At 44.0% G+C, this 25,250-nt stretch overlaps 1 protein-coding gene across 6 annotated transcripts in view; it reads left to right on the top strand.

Moving 5' to 3' along the window:
- The window catches only part of BCAS3 (BCAS3, microtubule associated cell migration factor), a 385,039-nt gene that overhangs the window by 316,987 nt on the left and 42,802 nt on the right, over window positions 1-25,250 (top strand). The window contains exon 23 of one of the 6 annotated variants that reach the window (XM_026071345.1): window positions 24,078-24,126. The exons of the other annotated variants lie outside the window; for them this stretch is intronic. Within the exon in view, the coding sequence (XP_025927130.1) occupies window positions 24,078-24,109 (32 nt within the window). The 3' untranslated portion in view covers window positions 24,110-24,126. Of the gene's footprint in view, window positions 1-24,077; window positions 24,127-25,250 lie in introns of those variants that run through there. 6 annotated transcript variants of the gene reach the window in all.

Below are 25,250 nucleotides of genomic sequence, written 5' to 3'. Positions count from 1 at the left end.
CTTTCTAGGAAGCACAAGGTTTGTGAACAGTTCTTTGAAATGAAGAGCAGCTCAGCTATGAATCTTAGCAGAGTTGCTCTGAAAGGTTTACCTACTTTGGTTTCCCTCATTTTAATTAGATCTTGTAATTTACAGTAGATTAGGGCTTCACAGTATAAATTGGGTGAAAGTCAAGATCTTCCCTCAGAAGATTGGAGACCCTCTATACACTGATATCCCTAATGTTTGCTCATTATTTTTGCAGGCAAATAGAGATTTAGCTTTGTTTATCTGTGGGATTAGTTGTTGGGATTGGCTTTGAAGCTCTGAGGATTATATTGTGATGCTTGTGCACAACACTTCAGGAAATCTTTGCATTCCAGCAAGTATTACAAACGGTGCTTGTCTGTATGGTAAAAATAGTTAAATAGAAGCAGTGAAAGTGGCAGCTGAAGTGCTCTGAAGGCTGAAGCCTTCCATATGTCCATCATGGACCACAACAGGAGAAACCTCCTTGCTCAAGCTGCCCAAGTCCTTACCTGGAGACTCCAAGGCACGCTGGACACATCCGTCTCACGCTCGTTCAGTCCTCTGGTTTTGCTTCTCAACTCCCAGTGAGGACGCGGAGAGTCTGGGGTGGGGAGAACCATGTCATTTGGATTTCTCCCATAGGAGCTAGGGTGAGACCACCAACAAATTCCTTGTAGGCCACCATAGTGACAGATGGTAACTATTTTCAATCATGACGAAGTGGGTTGGATTTAAACTAGTGATTTAGAGCTGAAAGTCTCTGTATCCTATTCCCCTGAGCACTCAAGTACTCTGTGCACACCTCATTAGTTTGATGGGTGAGCTGCAGTTTTTATTCTACAATTTTTGCCAAATGTCTGCCCTTTTTGTCTGATTCACTTTCTCCAGGAACTCCATTTGATAAATCTCAGTCTAATTTGAAAGTAAGCCATTAACTGAAAAAAGGGTCATTCCAGTTTTTAAAGCCTGTTTCACGCTCAGCCCCTGTATGGTGTTGAAACTCGTTCCCCACCTTTCTGATCTGGGCTCCAGGTGATGGTGCTTGTCTGTAGATGCGGTACACTGCCCGTCCTTGCTGCCTGGACTGCTACAGCGACGGGACTGTAGAGATGGGGAATTGCTGGCCGGTTTTCTGGCTGGGGTGGATACGAGGCACGTTGTGTTGCACCAGGGCATTTGTCAGGACTTTTGGTGACTCTTGCTTTCAGTTCAGCTGAGCTTTCCACTGCGTAGGAATGTAGTCGCCCTAAATTAAAATAGTCATCACATCCTGCCTGAATATTTGCTCTGTATGATTATGTAATGGACTGTACTCTGCTTTTTCGTAGCACTAAGGGAGTGCCTTCCTCAGCCCCGTGCTGAGTTTGGAGGAGCCCTAAAGGAAGTTACGGAAGTTGAGCGGCACTTAGTGAATTGAAACTGGAGCTGGCTGAGTTATATTGCATAAGATCAAAATTGGGGTCAGAACCTAAAATGATTTTGAGGATATTGAGAACCGTACACTTAAACCACCTGTACTAGAAGTTAATGCAGTAATAAAAGAATTTAAAGCAGAAATAGGAATATCTATTTGATAAAAATACAGAAAAGCTTGTCTGCTTTATAACATTTTAATGTTTCTTTTTAAGCTCAGCAATTTATTAACCAATGATGTTCTAATGGGTTCTTTATTCTTTTTCTTCTTATTATCTTTATTTTTGCATTTTAGTGTTTATTCCTTTTTCCTTATTTGGGTTATAACATCTCATTTTTTCTGCCCTTCCTCTAGGAATAATGAAAACCAAAAATACCACGCAGTAATGAGAAACAATAGTGTACAAAGATTAACGTCACAAACCCATCACTGACCTCAATAACATTTCACAACATTTAGTTTTCATTACAGTGAAATGTTACTGCATATTTTTTACATGAACTTCTGAAGAAAAATATATGATAGGGCTTTCCAAAAATACACACATGTTGGGAAATAAGACTTTTAAATCAAGAGTTTTACACATATACTAATCACATTTGACAAATCAGATGTATGGTATTAATTACTCTGAACACACAGCAAACCATCTTAAACATTTAGAAAACAAAGATTTTCTGCATTTCTGATACAGACACGTCATGCCTTCTTCAAAAGATGCATTCAGACTTTTGATGCTATTTGTTCCCTTTGGATGATGAAAGAACATTCAATTTTTAAATTGTATTTGTAAAAAGTATTGCTTGGCATAGAGTTTAGGAAAGAACATTTAGAGCAGGTTGATCTGTAACACCACAAGCAGTCTGTTTTCTATCAATGATTCCTAGCCAGCTTATTAAACAGATTTATACAATGAAAGAATCTAATAACAAAAACATTCACCTCCTTTATTACTTGGCATTATTTATGGCTCTTACTTTTTTTTAGCTACTTTTTTATATATCGAAATCTGCCAACATTGTATTTATGAAGTTTATGTACTAGAAGCATTTGTTGGGCAGGGATTTGGGTTATTTTACGTTTCTTTCCTCCTACACTTATTATTACTAAATCTCTACACAAATGCTTGTAAAGATTTAAAAAAGAAACAATTCTGCAGAAATGGAATTTTTAATGTACTTACATTTTAGATTTCTCTCAATAATAATAAAAAATCACGCTTATGATAGAGCCTATTCTAGGGTTTACAGTATTGTCTAAAGTCTCCAAGGTTGAATCATGGATCAGGAAATGTTTACAAGCGGAGAAATTAAAAGTTCCTCCTAAGACTCTCCATTAAAATCTCTAAATATCTATAATTGCTATCCAAAGAAGAACTTTGTCTTCGAGAGTTCCTTCCTCTCTTTCCTCCTTCCTTCCTTCCTTCCTTCTATCTGTCTTAAGGCGACTGTGCTACAATGGAGCGTTTGTGGGCTGCAGCGGGGGGTTAATGGGAGCCTTTGAGCCCGGCCTTCCCCGCTCGCAGGGGCAGCTCTTGGCCGGCGCGTTGAGGCAGCGCTGGGCCTGGCGCGGAGCGGAAACGTGTTCTGCCCTTCCTATGGACCGTGCCTTTGCGGCAAGCCGGAGCTGCAGCTCCGCAAGTGGCCAGGGCGGCCTCTGCTCGGGGACCCGCGCAGGAACGTGACAACCTGGCGGGAAAGCTGCCGCGCTGGGAAGCTGCTGCTTCCTGCTTTGATGCTCCCGCGTGCACGCGGCGGTCCTTTTCCTGAGGTTAGAAACGCCATGAGATGCCTCCCCTGCACTCAGGGAGGCAAATAAAGGCTCGTGCCTAAAAAAGGCGGTTGGAAGCCCTATTGCAGCGTATGAATTTGAATTCCGGTGCGCGAGCTGTGAGCGTAATAAGCATAGAGAGGAGGTGGTGTTTTCAAGCTGCAGCCCCCCGGCTAAAGGGAAACAGTTAAACCCTTAGAGACTCTTGCAGTGAGGGTGGGGATCCGCTGGTTTCACCGTGCAAACAATAGCAATAAACTGTTAAAATAAATAAAAAGTGAGACATGAAAGCAAGGCAAGATTTTTATTGCATTCTCTTGATTGAAAATTCCAGGTATTTGTAACGCACCTGACTGTACCTGCTTCCCGTGAAGCGTGTTCGGAGCGCGGTATGAGCATCGTCGGGGTCGGGCAAGTCTCTCGCCCTCCCAAACGAAGCGTTGCTGGTTCCTAAATAATCAATCCAGAAATGAGCATTTTGCCCCTGGCTCCTGGTTTGCTTTTGTTTCACCCTTGCAGAAACATTGCCTCCCGAACAGCCATGTTCTGACTATTTCAGAAGAAAAACTTTATTTTTCCACTGAGGTTAACCGAGCCTCATTCCATTTTGCTGTGCTCAGCAGTTAAGGCCAAAGTTTACAAGAAATGTGATTACATTCTAACTTTTAATTGTAATTAACTACGAGTAAAGAAGCAAAATAATCCAGCTACTTTTTTGTTGAGCTAAAACATTATATATAACGTGACAAAGAGAGCGGCTTGCCCTTCAGCCATTAATTTTAGCAGCTCTGTTATTCCTAAATTACATAAGCCTCCGGTGTCAGAGGGGAAACAATATGAATCAGTTCAGATATTTCATTGAAACAGGTTGCCTATATTTGTGTCAGAATTTGCAATGCTTTTGAAGCACTTCAGATTATGATAAATTAGCAACGTGTAATTAAGAAATTCAGGAACTCCAAATAAAGAGGTCATGAGTGAAAAATGTCGGTAATGAATTACAAGTGTCTCTGAGTTTGTAAGATCCATATATAAGCTTAGCCTTTTGAAGGGAGTCTTTAATTGCAAAAAATGTTTGGAGAAGTGAAAAAGCATGGCAAGGAGGTTGAATGTAATGCAATTTTAAGGAGTCACGCAGTGCAATAAAAAGACAGTATTTCCCTGTAAACTAGGAAAGTCCCATACGTGTGTAGATAAATATTCAACATAAGATGAAGATGAGAAACATTTTAAACCTCTTACTCCTAACTATATTCACTGATTATTACCTGGAGTCCAGTCCTGACTGTTTGCCCCTAGTTGTGACAAATGCTATTCTTCCTGAACTCTTTATTTAATTGGAATCAAACTGGTATTTTCTTATTCGAGATTTGCCTATACCATGGTCACTTTTCTTGTATACGTGGTAGACGGCCAGCCCAAAAAGAACTGAGGAAGTATGAGGATCAATGGTACCATTGGTGACAAATAAAGAAGTTGAACCAATTCTTGAAAATGCAGTGAAATGTCAGATATCCATGTTTAAACTCTGTACCAAGGCAGGCTTTGCTTGTGCTGCTGGCACTTAAACAGCCAAAAATCCAAGCTGAGATGGACCTTGGCAACATTATTAGGGTGATCTTCATTTAAAGATGAACTATTCTGGAACAATTTCTCCACTGTATCTGACACAAACAGGCTTTTCTTCATCACCAGACGTGCATGTCTTCTTGCTCCAACTATTTTTTTCTTGAACAAACATATGTATTGTAGCCAATGCAAGGAAAATCCCACTCACTATTTATGTTTGAGTTCCCTATGTCCCATTAACAATATCCCAGTGTACTCATGGCAGTATAGCATCTTGATCCAAATCCAGCTCTGTTTTCCTGGATTCCCCTTTGGAGACTTAAGTGCCACAAAGCAATTGGTATTATTTAGTGACCTTCCATCCCAGAGGCTCTATTTTTTGGCCATCGAAATAGTTTCCAGTCCCTCTTTACAATTTTTGCTAAAAAGGAAAGATCACCTCTTACTGTGAATCTCAAATGAGAACATTCGCAATGGCTGAAACTTGGTTCTGCTTCAGGATTTTATTTGCTCTGTCCTGTGACTCTTTTGCATAGAGGGGAGATCTCATTTTGGTGATGCTGCTGGACACTGTGCAAAGAATTAGTACACGTGCACTATTTGAATGTGCTTGAAGCAGCATATAACTATCAAAGTGCAAAATCTTTCTGTAACTTGAAAAAGGAGCCAACTGCTGATGCGTTTCCTTCGAGGCTGTTTTTCTTTGTTGCAGTATATGGATATAGACATTGGCACACATATATTTGTGTCTGAATATATTGTGTGTGTGCATATGAGGGCTGAATGCCAAGTGATTGATTTGTTGAGTGATTTGTGTAACTAATAATGTGGAAAAATAACGGAATACTGAACGTTCACCCCCCCAGATGGATTTGAAGGTAAGGGGAGAAGAAGCTGCGGCCCTGCCCTGCCTTGCCGAGCACTGCGCTTTGCAGGACTGACACGGCCGAGCGGCTCCCAGCCTCCCGTTCAGGTGGCGGCTGTATTTGGCCCTGTGCAATCCATGCAAAAACGAACCAGTGATTGGGCTGAAGAGGTTTTGGAAAAGAGCAAAACAGGGCAAAAACGGCACTTGAGAGAATCATGTACATTAAAAAGATGTACCAAGCCTAAAGTCTCAAAATAACAATTGGCCATTGCCAGCGATTAGAATTATCCACCCCTTTTTTAATGTATTTTGATATTTCTTTAGATCACTGGATAGCCTATCGCTAATGCTTCAAAAAAGTAGCGTAAGGAAATCTCCTGCGCCGACGTACACGTTCCGGTTCCACTGACGTTCGGCAGGCAAGCTCTGAACGGGGCGCTTCGCCTTCTCCTTGCACGGCCCTTGGTTCAGCTCTTTGCGGGCAGCCGGGGGCTCGGGGGCTCGGCGGAGGACTGGACGGTGCAGCCGTGCTGCTCCCACGCGGGTGCAGCCGGCGCCGGCTCTGCCGGAGAGCGGGGTGCTCTATGCTAGCATCCAGTGCTAACAGATCTCTAGCTAAAAGCTTTCTTGGTTATTTCCTGTTTATATGTTAGCTTTCTCTTTTTTTTTCTTTTTTTTCTTTTTAAGTATACAGGGCAGTTAGGTACACTCTTCTCGGGTATTAATAAATACAATTTAAAAGTGTAATGTTATGGACTATCACTATAGAACATTTTAGTGTGTTTTAATGCAGGTTTATTTGGGGGATGGGGTGTGACTGCTTTTGTTAGCTTACGTTTGGGAAGATAGATTTAAAAGGTGCCTTCGGTTCAGTGAGTTTTCTGTTCTGTCAGTGTTGACCGTTGAATTATCCAAAAAGTCGTGTTGTTTACAACGAGGACTTGAATCATAAAACAACTTTCCTTGTATCCTGTGCTCAGATAGGCAAAAACATTTCTTAACTGCAAAAGCAGCTGGTCTAATCTTTAATGACTTTGGTGCAGTGGCCAAATCTAGCTCTTTCTGTGTTATAATGCGACGTTAGGTTAGTTACTGTCTCTGAAATTGCTGTCATTCAGGCCCTGTTTGTGAAGGATCATGGTATTTTTCATAAATCATTTTTTTCTTCTTTTACCGTTTAAAGGATAGTAGTACTACAGCTTTGCAGTTGTTTTATGAGGCAGTAATCTTGTTCGATGAGGATAAACCGCGAGGCCAAAAGCAGCGTACTTTATCTCCAGAGAAACCAGTTATTACTGAGGAAATCTCTACAAAACATCAATTATCACTACTGTAACAGAGGTTTTTAAAATGGCAAGGTTTTACGCGATGAAATATCAAAGGTACGGACTAGATTTTGTGTCAGTAATAGTTCATACTAACAGGCCAGTGAAACTGAAATCTATAACTTGTGAAATCTTTTGAAATTAGTTCACAGTATCCTATATACAGTTTGCTTAAAAATCCATGGCCCAAATCCTCAAATATTATTGCACGTTACCGGTTTGAGGGAGCTACGAATACTGGCTCGTACCGGTACCGTGTGTGTTGCCTGAGCGTGGGATCAGCTCTGCTCCTGCCGTAAGCGGAGCGTCGCCGAGGACTTTGGCAGCGGGCAAATCGGAGCGCAGTTAGGTAATCGGGGGCGATCCATGTTAGTAAAACCGCACGGAGAGTTTCTGCTCCGCTCGCAGCTCCTCGGCGTGCGTTCAGAGCGGGCTGCAGGTGGGGGCTCTGCGGAGCCGCCGCGAGGCCGGCGCAGCGTCCCAGCCGCCGGGCGCAGGGCTTTGCTGTGCCTCAGGTTAGAATCGCTTTAAAACCTCTCTGCGCTGAAGAGCACCTGGAGGAAGGCACCTTGCGGAGACGATGGCGGAGCTGATGCTGGGGACACGCCGGAAGGTGTCTGCCAACACCCGTGTCACCGCCGTGGTTTTAAAGTAATGTAACGCATAACCGGTGAACTGTTAAACATCCTGTGTTGATGCACTCAGTCCTTAAGAGGTTTATTCAATTAACAGTTTAAACTTTCATTATATTTTGCCATTTGGCGAAGAGGATTCTTATGCATTTAATAGTTTTATGCATTTACCCATTAGCCCCTTAAGTGGCCGGGGCTGGGCACAGCCCTGCCATTTCGCCGTGCCGGGGCGGCGGGGGGCCGCGGCCGGCGGAGCAGACAGTGATACATGGCACGTGTCACGGTTGTTTGTATCTTCCTGACCTCCTCAATCCGTCTACGTGAGGGTTGCTGTGCGTTAATCCTGCAGCAGCTGCTGCTCCCACCACTTTTAGGCAATAGGGCAGGTAGCCAAGGTGGAGGTAGCCTCGCTGCAGCCCCACGTGTACGAGAGTCCGGAGTGGCAGTATTTTTTCATCAAAACAGAAACTTAGAAGAAAATGACATCTGTGCTTTAACCTAAGGACTGCTGATCACTTTAAATACTTTAAATTAATCCAGCTTCATTTGTTAAAACTAGCATCATCTGCTTAGTGACTAAGGGTATACTGTTTTATACTGAAAAACAGCCACCGCAACAAATCTTGCAGATCTTATCCTGATGCTTTCTGCAAGATTCTCTAAAATCATTTCACAACCATTTTATTTTTATATGTTTATGCTTATCTTTGTTCCTTTCTAAATTCCCACTGCGTAGAGGCACAAAGTTTTAATTCTCCTACATTGCAGATATTTCTGGCCTCATAGTTCCTGCTGTGTATGTGCAGAAGGCTGTGCAGGTCGCAGGCTTCATTTGCACACAGTCTGCTTTTCTTTTCTTTTCTTTTTTTTTAGAGCTGAGGTTGAATCCAAGAGTCTAATCACTTCATTACTTGATCTACAGGTAAAGTACTGTCCTGAATGTGGTAGAGTTTTACCAATGTCAGAGCCTTCTGGAAGCGAAGTTGTCAGTTCTCTGTGGCTTCTGATCATGGAGAAGAATGAAATGTTTGCTGTCTGAGGAATTGAAAAGAATAAAATAAGGAATAGCCATGTAATTACAAAACTGTTCAGAAATGCCATAATAAGCTGCATAGTTCTAGAAACCCCTCGGAACAGTAACTCCTGCTAAAGGCAGTTACTGCAGACCCGTGAGGAAGGACAGAACTACGCTGTATTTTTTTTCTGCCGTTTTGAACTGAAATAATCAGCATATTGCATCAGGAGAATAATTATTGTAAGGTCTCAGGCCTTTGAGTGGCTCTGTCCTCTCGCAAACCACCCTTAAATCTACGGGCGCCGGAGAGCAGGCGTTCCTGGTGCCGTGCTCTGAGACGTCGCTTCCGCCTGGGTTTGGGAGAGCTACAACCCGCCTCCCTTCAGGACTCTTGCCACCCCGACAAGTTATTTGCTGTGTGTCTGTGGCATTGAAGCTGAAGTCACAGAGAAGAAACAAATTGGTTAAAATTTGCTGATTAGTTTTTACTCCCTATATAGGCAATGAATAGTTACTTTTATTCCAATTTTTGTAGGTGTTGTCTGTTTGTAAATTCTCCCATAAGGTCAGTATCTACACAGATAGCAGAACGGATTTATCTGCCGTTAAAAACAATAGAAAACCTAGCAACAGTCGTGCACAGAAGATTTCTGCACACCCTGCTTCCTGCTTTTTCTGCTTGTAATAATCTGTATCATTATTATACCTGTGTTAAATTGAGCAGAATTAATTTAATTCATGTAATTTATGAGAACATGAGTATCTGACTAAAATGTAGTTGGTCTCCTCTATGAGAAGTAGCCAGCTGAAAGTGGAAGAAGACGTTAAGTCAGCATTTTTGCATCAACAGGCTTTAAAGGATCTCGTGGGCAGTTTCAGAAATAAACCGAGCTAAATCATACCCTGCCTACTCAAGTGGTTTGCTACCGAGCTAGGAAAGGAACTGACTCTCGTTTCGAATCTCACTGTGAAGCTAGGCAAGGCAGAGTGCTTTATCTGAGATTTAATCCACCAGCAATACTTAGGTCTACAGCTTTTATTCAGGGAATCTAATGGAAATGGTGATTATTATTTATCTGTAGGTCATATGCTTTTGGTGAATATTCTTCTTACTTCATTTTCCAGTCTGCTTACTGTAAAGAAAAAAACATACGAAAATTCAGTAAGGGCTGTGTTATTGGAGCACCTAGCTGTTTTCTTGTTTACTTTGGTATTGGTTCCCAAACTATTTGTTGTTCTGTTGCGTTCTGGGTGGGCCAAGGCCTTGGAGCATGTCATATGCTGTGAGCGTCACGGCTGCAAAATCAGTGCTCCTGTACCCTTGTGCTGGCAGAGTGCTTGGGCACGCCGGGTAACTGCAAGAGCGCTGTGTGCGATGAGCAAACGGTGCGCTTGGCCATCGCTGGTCTCCAGCTCCACTCTGACAGCAGTGTTATCTCAGGCATTGCTTTACAGCAGACTCATCTACTGCGGATGTATTATTTTCAGCCAAATATGACCACCTGCAAGTTTGTGCTGGTGTTAGCATTTTCATCTCCCATTATTCGAGTCCAGCTGGCTTTCCTTTGAAGTTAGTTCTCTCATGTTAAATGTTAACTATAATTTCTCTTGGCCAAAAAAGCAGATAGTGCATTCTTTCCTGTCTGTGTGATAATGGCCACAAATGTGCTGGCTCCGGGCTGCTGGAGCCCCCTCTGCAGCTCGCTGCGCTCCCAGAGGCAGCGAGCGTCCGCTCGGCTCGGCGCACCGCGAAGGCCGGCCCCGAGCTGCAGGCAGCTCTGCTCGGAGCGCAGCTCGGAGGGGTGTCCATGCCGCAGAGATCTCCCGCGTCCAAACCTTTGTTTCAAGATTGGCGTTTGTGTAGGGTAGGGGACAATTGCAAAAATCACGTCTGGGGATAAATTTTGAAGAACCACAAAGTTCAGGGATTTGTTCCGATTCCTACAGGCTAATGTTTTGCTTTTTCTAGCTCTGCTAGCATTTTTCTAAACATATTTCAGTGCTTATCCTTGCATTAAGCACAATGGCAATATGGGGGGAGACTTGTGACCATTTGAACTTGAAATCCCCAGAGAGCTTTTTATTCTAATAAAACAGCAAAATATTGGATACATGACACCCCTTACATCAAACTCTATCATATTAAGGAAACCTTAGAACTCTGGCCCGCAGTCTGGCCTGATACATTACAATTCATCTGGGATCAGTATAAGGAATAATTACATCTATTTATTTATTCCACTGTCAGAATGTTGACACTAGTTTTTCATATTGTCTCTGTCATGAAGAATCATAATTAAATAACATGTCAAAGGTATTGATCATACATTTATAAATTTGTTTGCTGTATCATAGAGGCCTTTTGTTATTAGGAGATATCACAAGATTAAAATAAAAGTTTGCCAAGCCATCCAGCTCATTCTACATAGTACTTTTTCCTCCTAATTAACCGCAAAATTTTGATGGCTTGTCATTCTGATATTAAATGAAGTAATCTCTTCCTTTTTATTTCAAGTTCGGTATACCATTTCCCTTGCACTAAAATCTGGCTAGATATGTACAATTATATTAGGCTATGAAATGACATGCTTCTGTTGTATTTTTCTATTATTCTGTCCTAATTTCTCTACTTAAGATGCACTGTCTTGCCACAAAGAGCAGCTGGAGACAGCCTTCAATTTTTGTGTTCTTTCTGCACAAAACAGCAAGAATCTTTACTACTGTAATTCGTTTCCCTTTTTGTAGTTGCATGTGAACACAGCACGGATACCCAAGTACATGCCGGCTGGTGCTAGTTTATATGAGTACGTGAATGTCCACCTCACCTTTGGGAAAAATAGATTTCTAGGAAGCTGACAGGGGTAAGAAAAAATTGGTAACCTGTATGTCTAAATGGTACCATTTCTCCAGATCAAATACGACTTGAAAAGAATCGTATTATCTGTATCTTCTGCATGCAACCTCGAATTATAAAAGATGTAAAAAAATAGACATTTAATGTTCCTTCTTGATGTGTTTTCTCCTGTTTTCTGTAAGAACATAAGCTAGGAAGGTTTTACTCAGATTTGGTGGCAGAACATATGCATTAAGATTATGTTTCTTTTTAAAATATGCATTCTTTGCTTTGTGTGTTTCCTAAATGGAGCAAGAGGGTTTCTTAGTATGTCTTAGTATTAAAATCTAAAGTAACAGACCTTCATTCTAATGAGCTTTGTAAATCTGACCTAAAAAGTGTCGCCTAGAGTCTTTGAAATGAGTTTCCTACAACTTCCTCTGATCTGATTGTGTGTTTTAGGGGAGGTTAAATGGGTTAAGATTCTTAGCTGTCCTAAAGCCATTGGAGTGGTTCTTTATTAATCTTTTTCACCCCCTAAGACATCATCTACAGATCTAGGTGGATTTAGTGCATAAGATAACACAGTCAACCCTGCCATAACTATCCACACAGCTTCTGAAAGGACAAAAGGGGGACAAAAATAGTGTAGAAACCCTTCCAAAGGTTCACGTTAACAATAGTTTCCAGTATTTCCCTCGCCCATATTCAATGCTTAGCTGTTGCATAAGACAAGTTTCATCGTCACAGGATAATATCTCTGTAACTTGTGATCTAAATTACAAAGAAGTTTGTTGTTCTCTCTGTCCTATGGCAAAACTTGTGAGCGTAAGACAGCGTCTCCAGATAGCCCTATTGCCACGGCTAAGCAAGAGCTGCTTGTTTCTGCGGGGAGGTGCTCTGCTGCGATCTGGCAGCTGCTCCTCTCTGGGGCATCAGCCCCTCCACCAGCCGGCTTCTCCCATTATTCGCCTTTTTGCCTGACCGTTGGTAAAACTGTTAAGTTCTGGCCTGAGTAGTTACACTGATGTGTAAACATCCCAGAGCTTGACTTCAGGGAGAGAAATTTCCTTTCCACCAAGTAAATACCAAAAAAAGTAAAAATCCAGAGAAGGTTACATTCATCTGGGTGATTAATGCTTCTGTCTTTAGCCATCCTTTGACATAATACTACAGTTCAGGGCCTTTGCTTCTGGTGGGAAGGTCAGGCAGTGTTGTTACAATACTAGACTTTCACTATAAGGAGCTTTTTTTTTGGAGAAAGAAAAATCCAGTTAGTTATCCTTTGAGATCAGCTATATCTTTTGCATGATTCCTTTCTGCCCCATTCAGGTGTTGCATCTGTGTGGCCTCAATGGTGTTTCCAGGTGAAGCCTCTTCTGCTTCTGCTAGTGCCTGTTTGCTCGTAATCATCTGCTGGGCGATTAAACGTGAGCGAGGTCTCTGGCCAGAGGGGGTTTTATATGACTGTCCAGTGCCTAACAGTATTTGGGAACTTCAGGTGTTTTACAAAGAATAGTAATATAATTTCGGAGCTCAGCTGCCATTTAATCAGTGTCGGGAGACTGTCAATTGCTTACATGATTTATGGTTGTGAAAATACAGGATGACTTGGGGTTAAGTGTAAAAGAACAAACAAGACGCTGACTTAAACTGCATCCCTTCGGAGTGTGGTATTTTGAAAACAGCAAACCGAAACATGAAACTATTCTGAAAGAATTTTCTCAGCATTTTGAAGTGCTCGCCTTAGTACTGAACTCCCTGTTGACATAAGTGTCCCTTAGTCCTTCCCAGGTGCTACCGTACTCTTATAGAGATCTTATGAACCCACTACAGTCTTTCGGCTTAAAAAAGAAAAACACTTAAAAATACTGAGTAGCTTCTTCAAAGCCGGAGCGCTCTGATAAGTAATCTAAGTGTATAGTTTTCCATGTGTTTTAACGCTTTTCAAAATGTAGGAGTGCGGTCCTACAAACACTACAAGGCCTAGCATTCCCTGCAGTTGGTTTCTCACCACAGTAATCACTATGGCCTGGGTTCAATAATATACTTAAGCATGTGCTGAACTTCTTCCCTGCTAGGAAAGCCTTTAAGCATGGTTCTTAAATCTCAGCGGCTCTAAATCAAGCATATCTTTAAAGTGCTCTTCTCAATTGGCCCTATGTCCAGTGGCAAATCTCTCAAGGAAAGGTTCTAAAAGCTGAATGGAAATAAAATATTGCTCATATAAAACAGGTTCTTGTACGTGCAGGAGCGTGAGCTGCTGGATTAAGGAAGCGGGATGCTTGGGGACGTTTCCTTGCTCGTCCGCAGACTCACTGTGTGCCTGGCGTGTGTCATTTAGACTCTCTGCACTTGTTTGCCGGTCTCTAAAATGTGGCCAATAATTTTATTTTCAAACTACACTGGAGATACTGTATATGTTCGTGTTTATAAAATGGTTTGAAGTCACCAGGTAGTCAGCACTTCCAAGTGCATATGCTTATGTTTAGCTGCACATGTTATTACATCTCGGAGATATAGCAGCAGAAGGAGCACTTCTCCAAGGAGATATAGCTGTCATTCTTCCTCTTTAACGATATTTAAAACGGAAATGATTAAATTATACAAGTATTTGAAAAGCAATTAGACCTGTTTATGGCAGAACATTAAAAAGCTCACCCTTTTCTAACATCTGTGAAGCAAAAATGATGACTTGTGTTGCACTCTGCCTAGCAAAAGCATCCTGCTTCCATAATTCTCCTTCTGGTCCTTTGGACACCAGCCTGCCAGGGATTTTTGGCTGCGTGGAGCCCAGCTTCGGAGCCTGTAGAGCCGTTTTGGTCAGAGTGTGGCCGTGCTCTGGAATGCACGTGTTATTGAAAAAAATACATGGGAGGCCCTTCAGGTATTTAGCCTCTGAAGCATTTTTTGTATCTCTTAATTACTTATAATCTGACTTTTCTTTCTAATTGAGGCTCCCAGCATCTGTCTAGCTACCAATACTCTTAACTACTAATTTGCGTTGCAGTTGGCACCTGACCTTGCATGACACCCGTAAGACTCTTAGACAGATAATCCCGGCTTCTTCTGGAGACTTATGTCGCCGCGGAAGGGTCAGCGGTGTGAGACAGCACAGCCCGAGGTGCGAAGCGCAGCCAGGGCTAACGCACTTTACCTAGCTGAGACCAGGAATCCCTTAACAGGCTGATCCGGGCTTTTATGTGGCGAGGCCTCCTGCTTTTGCGCTCCGCCGGCATTTCCCTGCCCGGCGCTTAGAGGCCTCGGAGCAGCGCGTCCCGGCTGGCTCCTTCGCAGGCATCGGGAGACACGTTTCACACTGAATTCCGCCCTGTGGGGCCGTGGCTAATTGGACAAATTTGAGCAGCAGGCAGAAAAGCCACCGCAGCGTGGAGCAGTGATATATGGGCACAGGCGAACGCTGGAAACCTTAAAGACACAGAGCCTGCCGTCGTCCTTGCCGGCAGGCCCCGGCTCCCGGTTTGAAGCAGAGCTGCCGGCGAGAGAGACCCGTAACAGCCCTCGCAGCGGCGCGGGGTCTCGCGCGGCCGCCCCTTCCTCGCTGGGCACGTCTCTCCCCGCCCGTTCGTGCCGCTAACGTAGGGCAGGAAAGCGTCTGCGACTCTGCAGCGTGTCAAAGTAATGTTTAGTCTAGCCTAAACCCCTTAAATTAGAGGCCGTTCAGCTTTGAGCTGCTGCACAGCTGTGATCCACATTTGAATTTCTTCCTGTGAATTTCCTGCAGAAGGCAAGGTGAAGCAGCGAGGCACTATTATTAGCAAAAAAATAAAAAAAGAAGAATTTCAGAACCTTGGCAATAAAAGTGAATTGAAGAGTTGTTTCTAGTCATAGATGTTTCTTTTCCATTTTACGTTTCTTAAGCATAAAAAATGTCAGGTGGCTTGAGTCGCATTTTTAATAGAATAGCTGAATTTGGAGTTCCTGAGAGCGTTGCACTGATACGGCTGCCTGCAGCGTGTCTGTGCAGGGAGCAGGTGGGAGGGATCTGTCCTACCTCCAGCCCTAGTTTACAGGGACCATTTTTAGACACGAGAAAGGGACTGACATCTCTGTAGTTGCTTGGGTTTCGGTGTCTCTACTGACATGACAAACAAAAGTGCCATCTAATGACAACTACGAAAAACTTTGGAATGGAAAATTAGAGAGCGTTTTATGGCTCGGTTGGATTTTGGTTGGTTGGTATTTTGGACTTTTCACTCAGGCTTTAAGACTGAGACTCTCAACTTCTTTTTTATAGTTTGCAGAAAGGCCACCAGAAGATTATGATTTTCCACTGTTGTTTCTGCAGGTTGCATTCAAACTGCGGAGCTGGTTGTGCGATATTGCTCAGCAAAAGTTGTTCCTGTGGGAAATCCAGCTCCCAAGTGTGTTGTTTTGGATTTCATCAAATTCAAAGTAACTTACAAAATATCAGGCCCCTCAATATAATCGTTTCTTAGAAGTATGGCGCATGCATTTGTATTAGTGACATTTTGATCGGTTACAGGTTCCTCACTTGGGTTTTGTTTTTTTAAGCATCTCTGAGAACCATAGCTGCATATTGTGATTTTCGCAGGTTATGGTTGTTCTGAAAAAGATCTTATTAAGTGCAAAAGAAAAGTGTTGAGACAGCTTCCCAAAGGATGGCTTTAGTGACAGGTATTTACATTTTGGGTCAGTCAAACTTTCGTGTTAGAGTCTGAACTTGAACTGAAAAGCTTTGCCTGACTCTTAGTGGCCGAGAGCTTTCTGCACCCAGCAGGCTGTTCCAGCAAGAAAACCTACCAAAAAGAAGTCGCTCGGTGGCTTTGAAAGGATATTGTCAGAGTTTTATGCTAATACTATAATATATTGATACTCAGGGATTTAAAGAAGTATCTTAAAATTTGAGAACGTTGTTTAATTTTTAGAACATTGTTTAATTTTTATTGAATTTCAGCCTCCTTCGCTGCAGGCAAGTGTGCAGTGCTGAGCGGCTCGCGGTGCTGCTTGCCCGGGTAGAGCTGCTCAAGGCTTTGGGGTGCAGACACGGCTAGGTGGAGCGGTTGCCTTCGGGGGCTGCGGGAATGCACAAACCGACGGCAGCGCTGGCAACAGCCGCACAGGGAAATCCTTCCTGCGCTTTCCCGGGCTGATCCCCGCTTGCCGGGAGCCGCCGGCTCCGCTTCCGCCACGGCTCCTTGACGTGGCAGCGGTCCTGCCGTGGGCACATCCATCACGAGCCGCCGTGTCGCCCCACTCCCTTCTGCTCTATAGCCACCTCTCTTTTTGACCATAATGCCAAACTATGTGGATGGCGTTAAAAGGTCTCTAGCAAGTGGTGTGGAAGTGCTGGCTTCTGCTGGTAGAAATAGTAATTATTACTGCTTTTTTCACCATGCCTGATGTGCTTGCATTTAATCGCCCTGCAGTTGCTAGGTGAAAACTTGTGTCTGTGTTAATCAGACACGTTTTTAGACAAATCTAAGTCATTCACGCAGATATGGTTGAACTGTCTCCTTTCCTTACAGCCTGCTCCTGTAGGCCGATTCCATAGCTTAGATCTGTGCGTTTGCTTTACATAACTTCTGAACTGAACTAAAAGCAGCTTACTTTACCTTGTATCAGGGGAGCATTCTGGACTTTTTCCCCTCTGGGTTCCCCAAAACAAGCCCTAGGCCCAGCAATACTGCAAACCTGTGTGAAGCCGAAAGCGCAGGATTTAACGCCTTGTAGCTTTACTCTGTCTCCCCAGTAAATTATTTATGCAGGATGTGTCAAAAGCACGTACGCTGTGCAGCGGGGAGCCTCCGCGCCGTGCGAACGGCAGGCAGCGCTGCCGGAGGCCAGCTCTGGCGCTGGACAGGTGGACGTCAACGGGGACGAGGCCGACCCGGGCGCTGGGCGCACCTGGCAGCTAGGCTGCAGGCTGGGCAGCCGAGGAGGGTGCCAGCGCCGCGGCCGAACCCCCCCCGAGCCCCGGCTGAGCCGAAAGGCCCCTCGGTGTGCGCCTGCTGCCTGAACGAGGCCGTACTTTGCATAGAGTTTTGCAAATAGGGATCGTTGCTGAAGTGCCGGAATGATAATTGGAAAGGTTTTCTGTTCTGGCTTCCATCTACGGACGTTCCTAATACTGTCATTTGGCAAAACCGGGGTGTCTCTCTCGATGCAATTGCCCAGAACATTTCCTTGAAAGAGCAGTAACGCCCTGCCTCTTCCTAACACTTGCACGTGGAAATCACCAACTGTTTTATAGGCATTAGTGAATTATGCTTTCAGTGCGAGGAGGCATTAACTTTCTGTCTAGTCGAGACAGCTGTAAAGCGGCTTCGGAGATTAAGTGACCTGCCCGGGATCACCCACCCGGCGCTGGAGCGGAGTCGCGAGCTGCGGTCACGCCTCTGCCGCAGGGCGAGAAAGCACAGGCGCTTCCACACGTACAAGGTTGTCTGTCCGGGTGTCTGTATCGTTTTTCTTCTCCTCCTCCTCTCCGATGTGTACGGAATAGAAGCTGCAGACAAGACGTAGGGGGTCCTTTCACTTGGGTACGTAGGAGCGGAGCTGCCTCTTGTCTCGTGGCCGCGTGGGCCGCGTGCTCGTGCCGAGACGCCCTCCCCTGGAGCGAGTCGTGCTTGTACGACGGGTGGGAAACGGTGGGAAAACTCAGCCCCTGCCCGCAGACGGAGTCACCGCATCTCTGATTCTTCCCACTGCCTGCTCCCTTCTCCAGGCGGCAGGTGGGATCGCGGGACGCCGCGCCGGTGGTGCTTCTCCTCGGTGCTGCGGTCGCTCCTCAAGCGCTTCCGTTTGGAAGAAGCGGAAAGGCTCTCCTGCCACCCTGTTAAAGGACGCCCTCTAATCTCCTTATGTATTTACGGGCATTTACCTGCTAGGCCGTCAGACCCTGGACCGACAGCGACTGTGAAACACGGGTGGCTCTCTGTGTTCCTTACTAACTGGCAAGAAATACCTCTTGGGTTTTGTTTTTTAAGAGAATGGCCATGATATCACTAGAACTAGTAAATAAATAAATAAACAAACAGATCTTTAAAATCAGTTGCAGAACACGCTTTCTATTTTTGGTCAAAACTTTGAAGATCTGGAAATTTTCCAACTATTTTGAAATGCAACCTTAAATTAAAATGATAGCTTTGGGGATTTTTTCCTTAATCCTTAGTACCAAGAAAATTAATCTTCTGGACATGTATTAAATTGTGGGAACAATAGTGCATGGGCAATTAAGACTTTTTCCCCCTTCAGTCTGGTGAAAAGTAAGTTTGGGGTAACATAGGCTCAGGTCTTCAGCTGGCCTAAATTAGCACAGCTCCACTCAGGCTCCAGCTGTAGTTACATATTACTGTTCCATTGCAGCAGATCTCATTTATGACATGTTTTTAAATCAGATCTGTGAAATGGTCCAGCTTTAAAAAAATAACACTAATAAGGGTGTAGTTACACGAGCATCTTATCCAGCAGCAAAGCCAGTTTAAGAGGCTCCCAGCCCTTCCCTGACCCTGGCCTCTCGTCGCAGCCCCACGACGCGTTTACCCCTCGGTTCTGCCGCTGCAAGGTTTCGGTGTTGGGGGGTTGCAAGGTTTGGGGGGTTGGGGTTGTGGGGGTTTTTTTCCTTCTTGCATTGTTTCGGTGATCTAGTAGGGCAAGTTTCCTTAACACAAGCATGGGCAGAACTGGGAGCGCAGAGCAGTGCAGCGAGGGGCTGGGAGGAGCGTGACAGCGGGAATCTTTCAAACGGGCTTCGGTGCCAGGGCGAATGTTGCTGCGGCGGCGGCCGCTGAGCACACGTGGGCTTGCAGGGTTTGTTAGTCGGAGGCGGCCGTGCGCATGCGGGCCTGGGCACTCCTGAACAGACAGTCGCCTGGGGTGGGCGGTAGGAATTCACACTCGAAAGAGTGATGTTGCTTTGTACCTCGGGTCCTAAATTCAGCAAGGCATGTAACATATTCTTAAAGTTAATCAGTTCCTGAACCTCTGCTGAATTGGGGCCATAGCTGTTCAATTATTAAGTAAATTGCGCTGATGCTTTGTTCACAGTAGCAGTTCAGTTTTACCAGAGCAGCACTTATGTTATCTCTGGAATAGATGAGAACGAGTCAAGATTTCAAGGAATCTAAGAATAGTCTGCTGTACCAGGAAATTTAGTCTACCGGGATTCTGTGCTACATAGCAATGAGATCAAATGCTTTCCTAACCTATTTACTTTAAATATATCTTGGGTATTAGTAATGATGGAGTAAACAGACAGATCTTTAAAAAGCATGGTGCCTGGTGAATGTCTGACACAATATTTAATGAGTGCAGGAAGGTTTTTCATCCAACTGCCTTCAGTCTGTGGAATGTGTTTTCTCCTTATTGTTTTGGCTGGGTGCATCTTGTGGCTGATCTATTTAAAAATAATTAAGTGAACATTTGCAGAAACAGCATGGTATCTTAGACCTGCACGTGGTACAGATTAGGTGGAAACACCAAGCTTTTCTTCATATGTGGTGTGGTTATCAGCAGCCCTCCAAATAACGCATGCAGATATCGTTCTTTACGCATCCTTTTTAAAGGAATCGAAAAACATGATGACATGTAATGAAACCTCCCCAGGGACTGGGGTTTGTTCTTCAGGGGGGAAGCAGTGTTATGTATGGTGTAGCACCGGGCCTCAGAGGCTCGCCGTGGCTAGTCCTGTGCGACAGCTAGTCCGACGTGGCCAGCCGGGCAAAATGGGAGGACCCGTATCCTTTGGTACTTGCTGGTTGAATCCCACCGGCCTGTAAGTGCGCCGTGCTAATAGTAATGTTCCAGCGTGTGTTTGCTTGTCTGCTGCTTTGTGAGAGCAGGATATATTACTCACTCCTCTTATTCCTTTATACATTACCCAGAGTGGAAACAAAAATCAGATATAAACACAGAGTCCATCAATCATTACTAAACTAGAAGATAGACTGTGATAGTAAATCTTCCTTTTTCTCTCTGTTCTTTACACGCAGCAGTCCAACATGCCTTAGTAACGCAAGAAGAATTAAGGCGCTCGGATGCATGCCAGAATGTAGAAACAAGTGTCTGTGCGCTCGGAGGTTATTTGGCCAGGGTACCTGTCTGCTGAATACCCTGCGTGCTGGCGTGAGCAGCTGGCTGTCTCCCTCTTGGGATTACGGTGTAGTTACTTGAACAGTTTGGGTGATGCCAAAAGGACTGCGAGACAAAGCTCAGCAGTTCTGTTTTAGCTGAATCTGGAATAAGGTGCTAAGCCGTGCGCCCAGTGGAGCCGGTGCCTGGAACGGGCCCCTGAGGCACGGGCTGGTGCAGTTGCTTTGCTTTGGGGTTTTTGTGCCAGTGACAGTAAGATGGTCATGATAAGAGGTGTTTGTTTACATGTGATGGTTGTTAGTGTCATTTCTTTTTTGTTTAACTTTTTGTGTACTAAGCTGTTGAGAATTTATGATAAAGGCAATTTAATGCAAAGAGTTTGAGTTCAGGGGTTTGTATCGGGCATGCATAGGGTATTGCAGAAGCATCCACTAGTTCTCCTTTTTCCTGTAGTTCTGCTGATGTCAGTTATATGATCATAAAATTCATATTAGAATATTAACAAACCCAAACACGTAACCATATTCCAGTCATTTAGACTAATTTTAAACCTTTGCATGAAGTATTTAAATTTTATCAATTCATAGATAGGAAGGTGACAAGCCCTTTCGTAACTATCTGTGATACAGAGCAGCAGCACCAAAAAAGCCATGAGATTTTGGAATCGGCACTGAGAAGCTTTTCCATAAATGCCAGGAATAACATTACGTTTGAATATTTAACCCTTACCCAGGCAATTTGAGGACTGGAAACCATATGTGCTTTTCATAATGGGAGCCAAGATGACCCTACATAAAGATAAATATAACTACATAAAAGCATTCAGGAAGGCTGGTGTTGTGGTTAAGAGCCGGGCAAGGACGGGGAAGCTCTAGGTTGTAATCCCAGCTCAGCCACAGGCTTCTTGGGTGATCCTGGGCATGTAACCTCATCTCGGGGTGTTTCAGTTTTTCCATTTGTGAACTAGTGATAATAATACTGTCTCACAGGCACGCTTGGGGAATAAATGCAGTGCTGCTTGTGAGGAGGATGCTTGGACGTAATGTCGGTGACCACCGTGGTAAATCTCAACTAGGTGCTCCGCTGAATGTCTGTATTTCACCTCGCCTTCTCTAAAGCTTGACTGAATAAACCCCTGCCCTCATTAGACAGCGTGTCAGGCTAAGGTACCACACCTGAAGCTTCCTTGGGGAAGTCACATCTTGGCAAATGTTCCTTGTTTGAACGTGATTTAAATTCAAAAACAATGAGAGAAACAATGAGGGAGAAAAAGGTAAGCCTGCAATAGATGAGACCATCTGGTTTTGTTTGAGCACTGCCTAAGTAACTTGTATTTATTGGTTATAGACTGGTGTTTTCTTTGTCTGCTCTCTGGCCTGGTAGCTGTTGTGCTTGTGACTTGGCATTCTCCTCTGCCCTTCGTGAGCGTGCTCAAGAGGTATAAATCCTGAGCCTCTTATGACTCTTTGAAAGAATGGGAAATTTCAAAATAACCATCAGGACAGAGACATTTCTTAATGTTCTGGTTGGGCCCTGAGAGTTTCCACTTGTAACCTGTGGTTCCCGTTGGGATACAGTTTCCTCATCCGTGGGCGGAAAGGCGATCAAGGTGAGTGGGAATGGGAGAGAGCAGCCCAGGTGATGGCAAATGTGAGGAGAGATGTTCATGGATAACCTCGCTGCTGAGGTGCTGTCCGTGCTCTGAGAACGTCTGCAAAAGCCTGCTGGGGGCTAACACAGACAGTATTGTGTTCGGGGTGCAGGCTACACGACGCAAGGTAGGGGCGAGCATAATCTTCCATTGTTTAGGAGGAAGAGTTTTTGTGTAATTATACCCTTCAGCCATTGCCACACTTTCCTCTCTTTCAACTTCAGGCAGGTCCACACGTTCAGATGTGAAGCTGGAAATGAAACACATCTGGATATCCAAAAATGACAGCAGACTTTTATTTGCTATTTTTGGTATACAACAAAAGCTTTGTATCTTGCTAATTGAACATATGGACTCTCAGTTGCTTTTTTCCCCTACTAAACTCTACTTTTCCATGTGTCATCATATGATTCCAACATTTGATCTGTCGAGTCCATCTTAGCCATGTGTTTGTTGTAATCTGCTACACATGTAGGCTTGTTTTCGTGTGCGTCCTGACCTCCAGTGAGAGCTGCAGTTGTTTCCATCATGGATAGTGTTGAGGAGTTACACATCCTTTTTATCAGTGTATTTGGCCACCGGCAGCTCCTCACAGCGCGGATCAGTGATGCTGCCAAGCCTCTGAAAGCTCCGTGTTTAGGGTAGCCATATCTGTTTGTATTATGATACCAGATGCTGTTTTTTTCAGTACAACAGAAGTAGAAGGGAAGAGTTACCAAAAATAGAAAATAGTCACATCGGTAAAATCTCGAGCCTCCCCCAGGGAGGCTAAGGGTCGGTGTTGCTCAAGTGGAGCTGAAGCAGAAGGGAAGCTGTGGAGATGGGTGGGCAGCCCTTTCCTGCCGGACCTCACAAACTCCAGTGTGTCTGTCGGGATCATGTCAACCATCCCTGAAAAGCAGCATTTTCCTGTGCAGAGGGCAGCATGCTTTTAAGAGCGTGCAGCAAAACTCTCTGCATGATAAAAAGAGAAAAATGCTGTATCTGCCTTGGAGAACTGAGACATTCGAAGTAAACTGTGCCACAAATACCCACTGGGAGCTTGGCCCCGCTGTATGTACGTTCGTGAGACTACTCGTTGCAAATACAGGACCTCTTGATTAGCATGAAAGATTCGTCATCAGAATTTTTTTATGCCTGTGGGGGATCCACTTACTTATTTCAAACTACAGTTCTAAATTGTTCCCATGCTTCATCATGGTTTGATTAGCTAAAAACTTAGAGTAACTGTTTGAGGAACTTACCATAACTAAAAAACAGGTGACAATGATCAAACTGTAGGGTGCATACCAGAGACTGCTGGTGCTTTAGGCTGTTGTGCCTGAACGTAGTTAGAGGTTATACAACCCGGTTACAGGTTTGCGAGCGCTGAGAAGCCTTACTACCTGCACGCTTTCAAAGAGCAATGGCAACACTGGTAGGCACTGTTGCATGTTGTTCTCTGGAATAAATGACAAATTAAAGCAAAAAAGAGGTAACTGTGCATTTAATTGTGCATACACGCATGCATATGTAGCCCCAGCCTATGCATCCATGTCATGTTACAGCTGTGCTATAAGTCACCTTTCTTGCAGTAAATATTGGGCCAATTTCATCACATTTGGTTTATGTTTATCAACACAGCACTTATGCAATGGATTTTTGGTTGCAACAAGGGAAATAGTCCATTTCTGTCTAGCACTTAGGTGAAGGATTAAAAAGCCATATGCGACATAGCCCTGCTGGAGGCTTTCCTATGTCCATGTTGCAACACACCCGCATGACTGAAGTAAAAGTCAAATATTTGTACTTGAAGACAGAGCTGAGGCAATTTCCCCCAGGAATATGCTGTCTCTCACTGGTTGAAAAATGTTATACATCATTCAATTCTTCATCTGTTCAATTCTTGACATACACTACCTGGCAATTTTGTATAGGACTCCCCTCTTCTTTTGAGCCAAGAGGATAACATTTGACGAATATGAGATTGCATTTGAGGACTTCCCAATCCGCTGGAGAATGAACTCGCAAGCTGAAGTTGTTCTAACAAAATGAACTTACAATTATTATTCATAAATGCGCATGTTATGGCTGCAGTTGTTTCACTTCTTTCTTTTACAACCCTATAAATTGTACACAGAACATAAAGGCTTTACTTCTTAAAAAAATGTTTTGCAGCCGCCATGAATTATCTTTCTTGCATTCATAATGAAAAAAAATCCCTGTTTGATGTTTTATATCCTCTTCCCTAAAATGTAAAATATGGTAGTTGGAGCCAGATTTTATCTCATTTGAAAATAAAAGAAGGTTCATTTCCTACTAATTTTTTTCGGTCTTAGGTTTGGAGTTCCCATGAAATGTTGCCCAATCTGTAAAGCAGTGTTATAATAAACTTTGCATTGTCTGAGTGTTTGTGTTTGAGGTGTACCCGTGCTAATAGTTGTCATCATAAAATGAACATAACCCAAATCTTTTTTTTTTCTTTTTAATCCCTAACATGGGTTATTTTTCATCTCTTTCCATGGACCCTGAGTCACTGGCTGGATAGCGAATTGTTGAACTTTTCTGTACGCTAAACCTACAAGGACCCTGCCCCAGTATCGCTGTCCTGGAAGCAGGCCTTACTAAACTCCCAGCTCACTGGTTTGCAAAGCAAACTTCAGCCTTGTACTATTTACCTTGGCAAATGCCCGACCAGATTGATGATCTGTAAAGTGGATTTGTTATTTGGCTGTTTGCTTTGGCAGCTCTTGAAAGCAGTTTGCTGATTACAGTCCCAGATGTCATTGCATACATTACTGTTCACTATAAGTTCCTTTTAAAGTTTTAATTTCAGCTACAAATACTATTAAGCTTTTTGCACCTCTCTGTCTTTAACTCCTGGGTATTAAATAGCAAAAGCAGGCAGCCTTGGTTTCCTTCGACGTCCCTGTTCCGATCTCTTGGGGCTCCTCGGGGCACCTCTGCGGTGCCGGCGGGCAGGAGGGGCAGCGCAGGCTGCCCCTCGGCTCAGCACCGGGCCACTCCACGGCACGGGCGCTTGGGAAGCGGCACATATGCGCTTCATCTTCTAATTGCAGATAACCTGGAAAGTTGACGTAGCATTTTGT

Source organism: Apteryx rowi, unplaced genomic scaffold (assembly GCF_003343035.1).
Source record: "Apteryx rowi isolate R43461 unplaced genomic scaffold, aptRow1 scaffold_324, whole genome shotgun sequence".
Lineage (NCBI taxonomy): Eukaryota > Metazoa > Chordata > Aves > Apterygiformes > Apterygidae > Apteryx > Apteryx rowi.
Note: the sequence above shows the minus strand (reverse complement) of the source record. Positions and strands in the feature narration are given on the sequence as shown.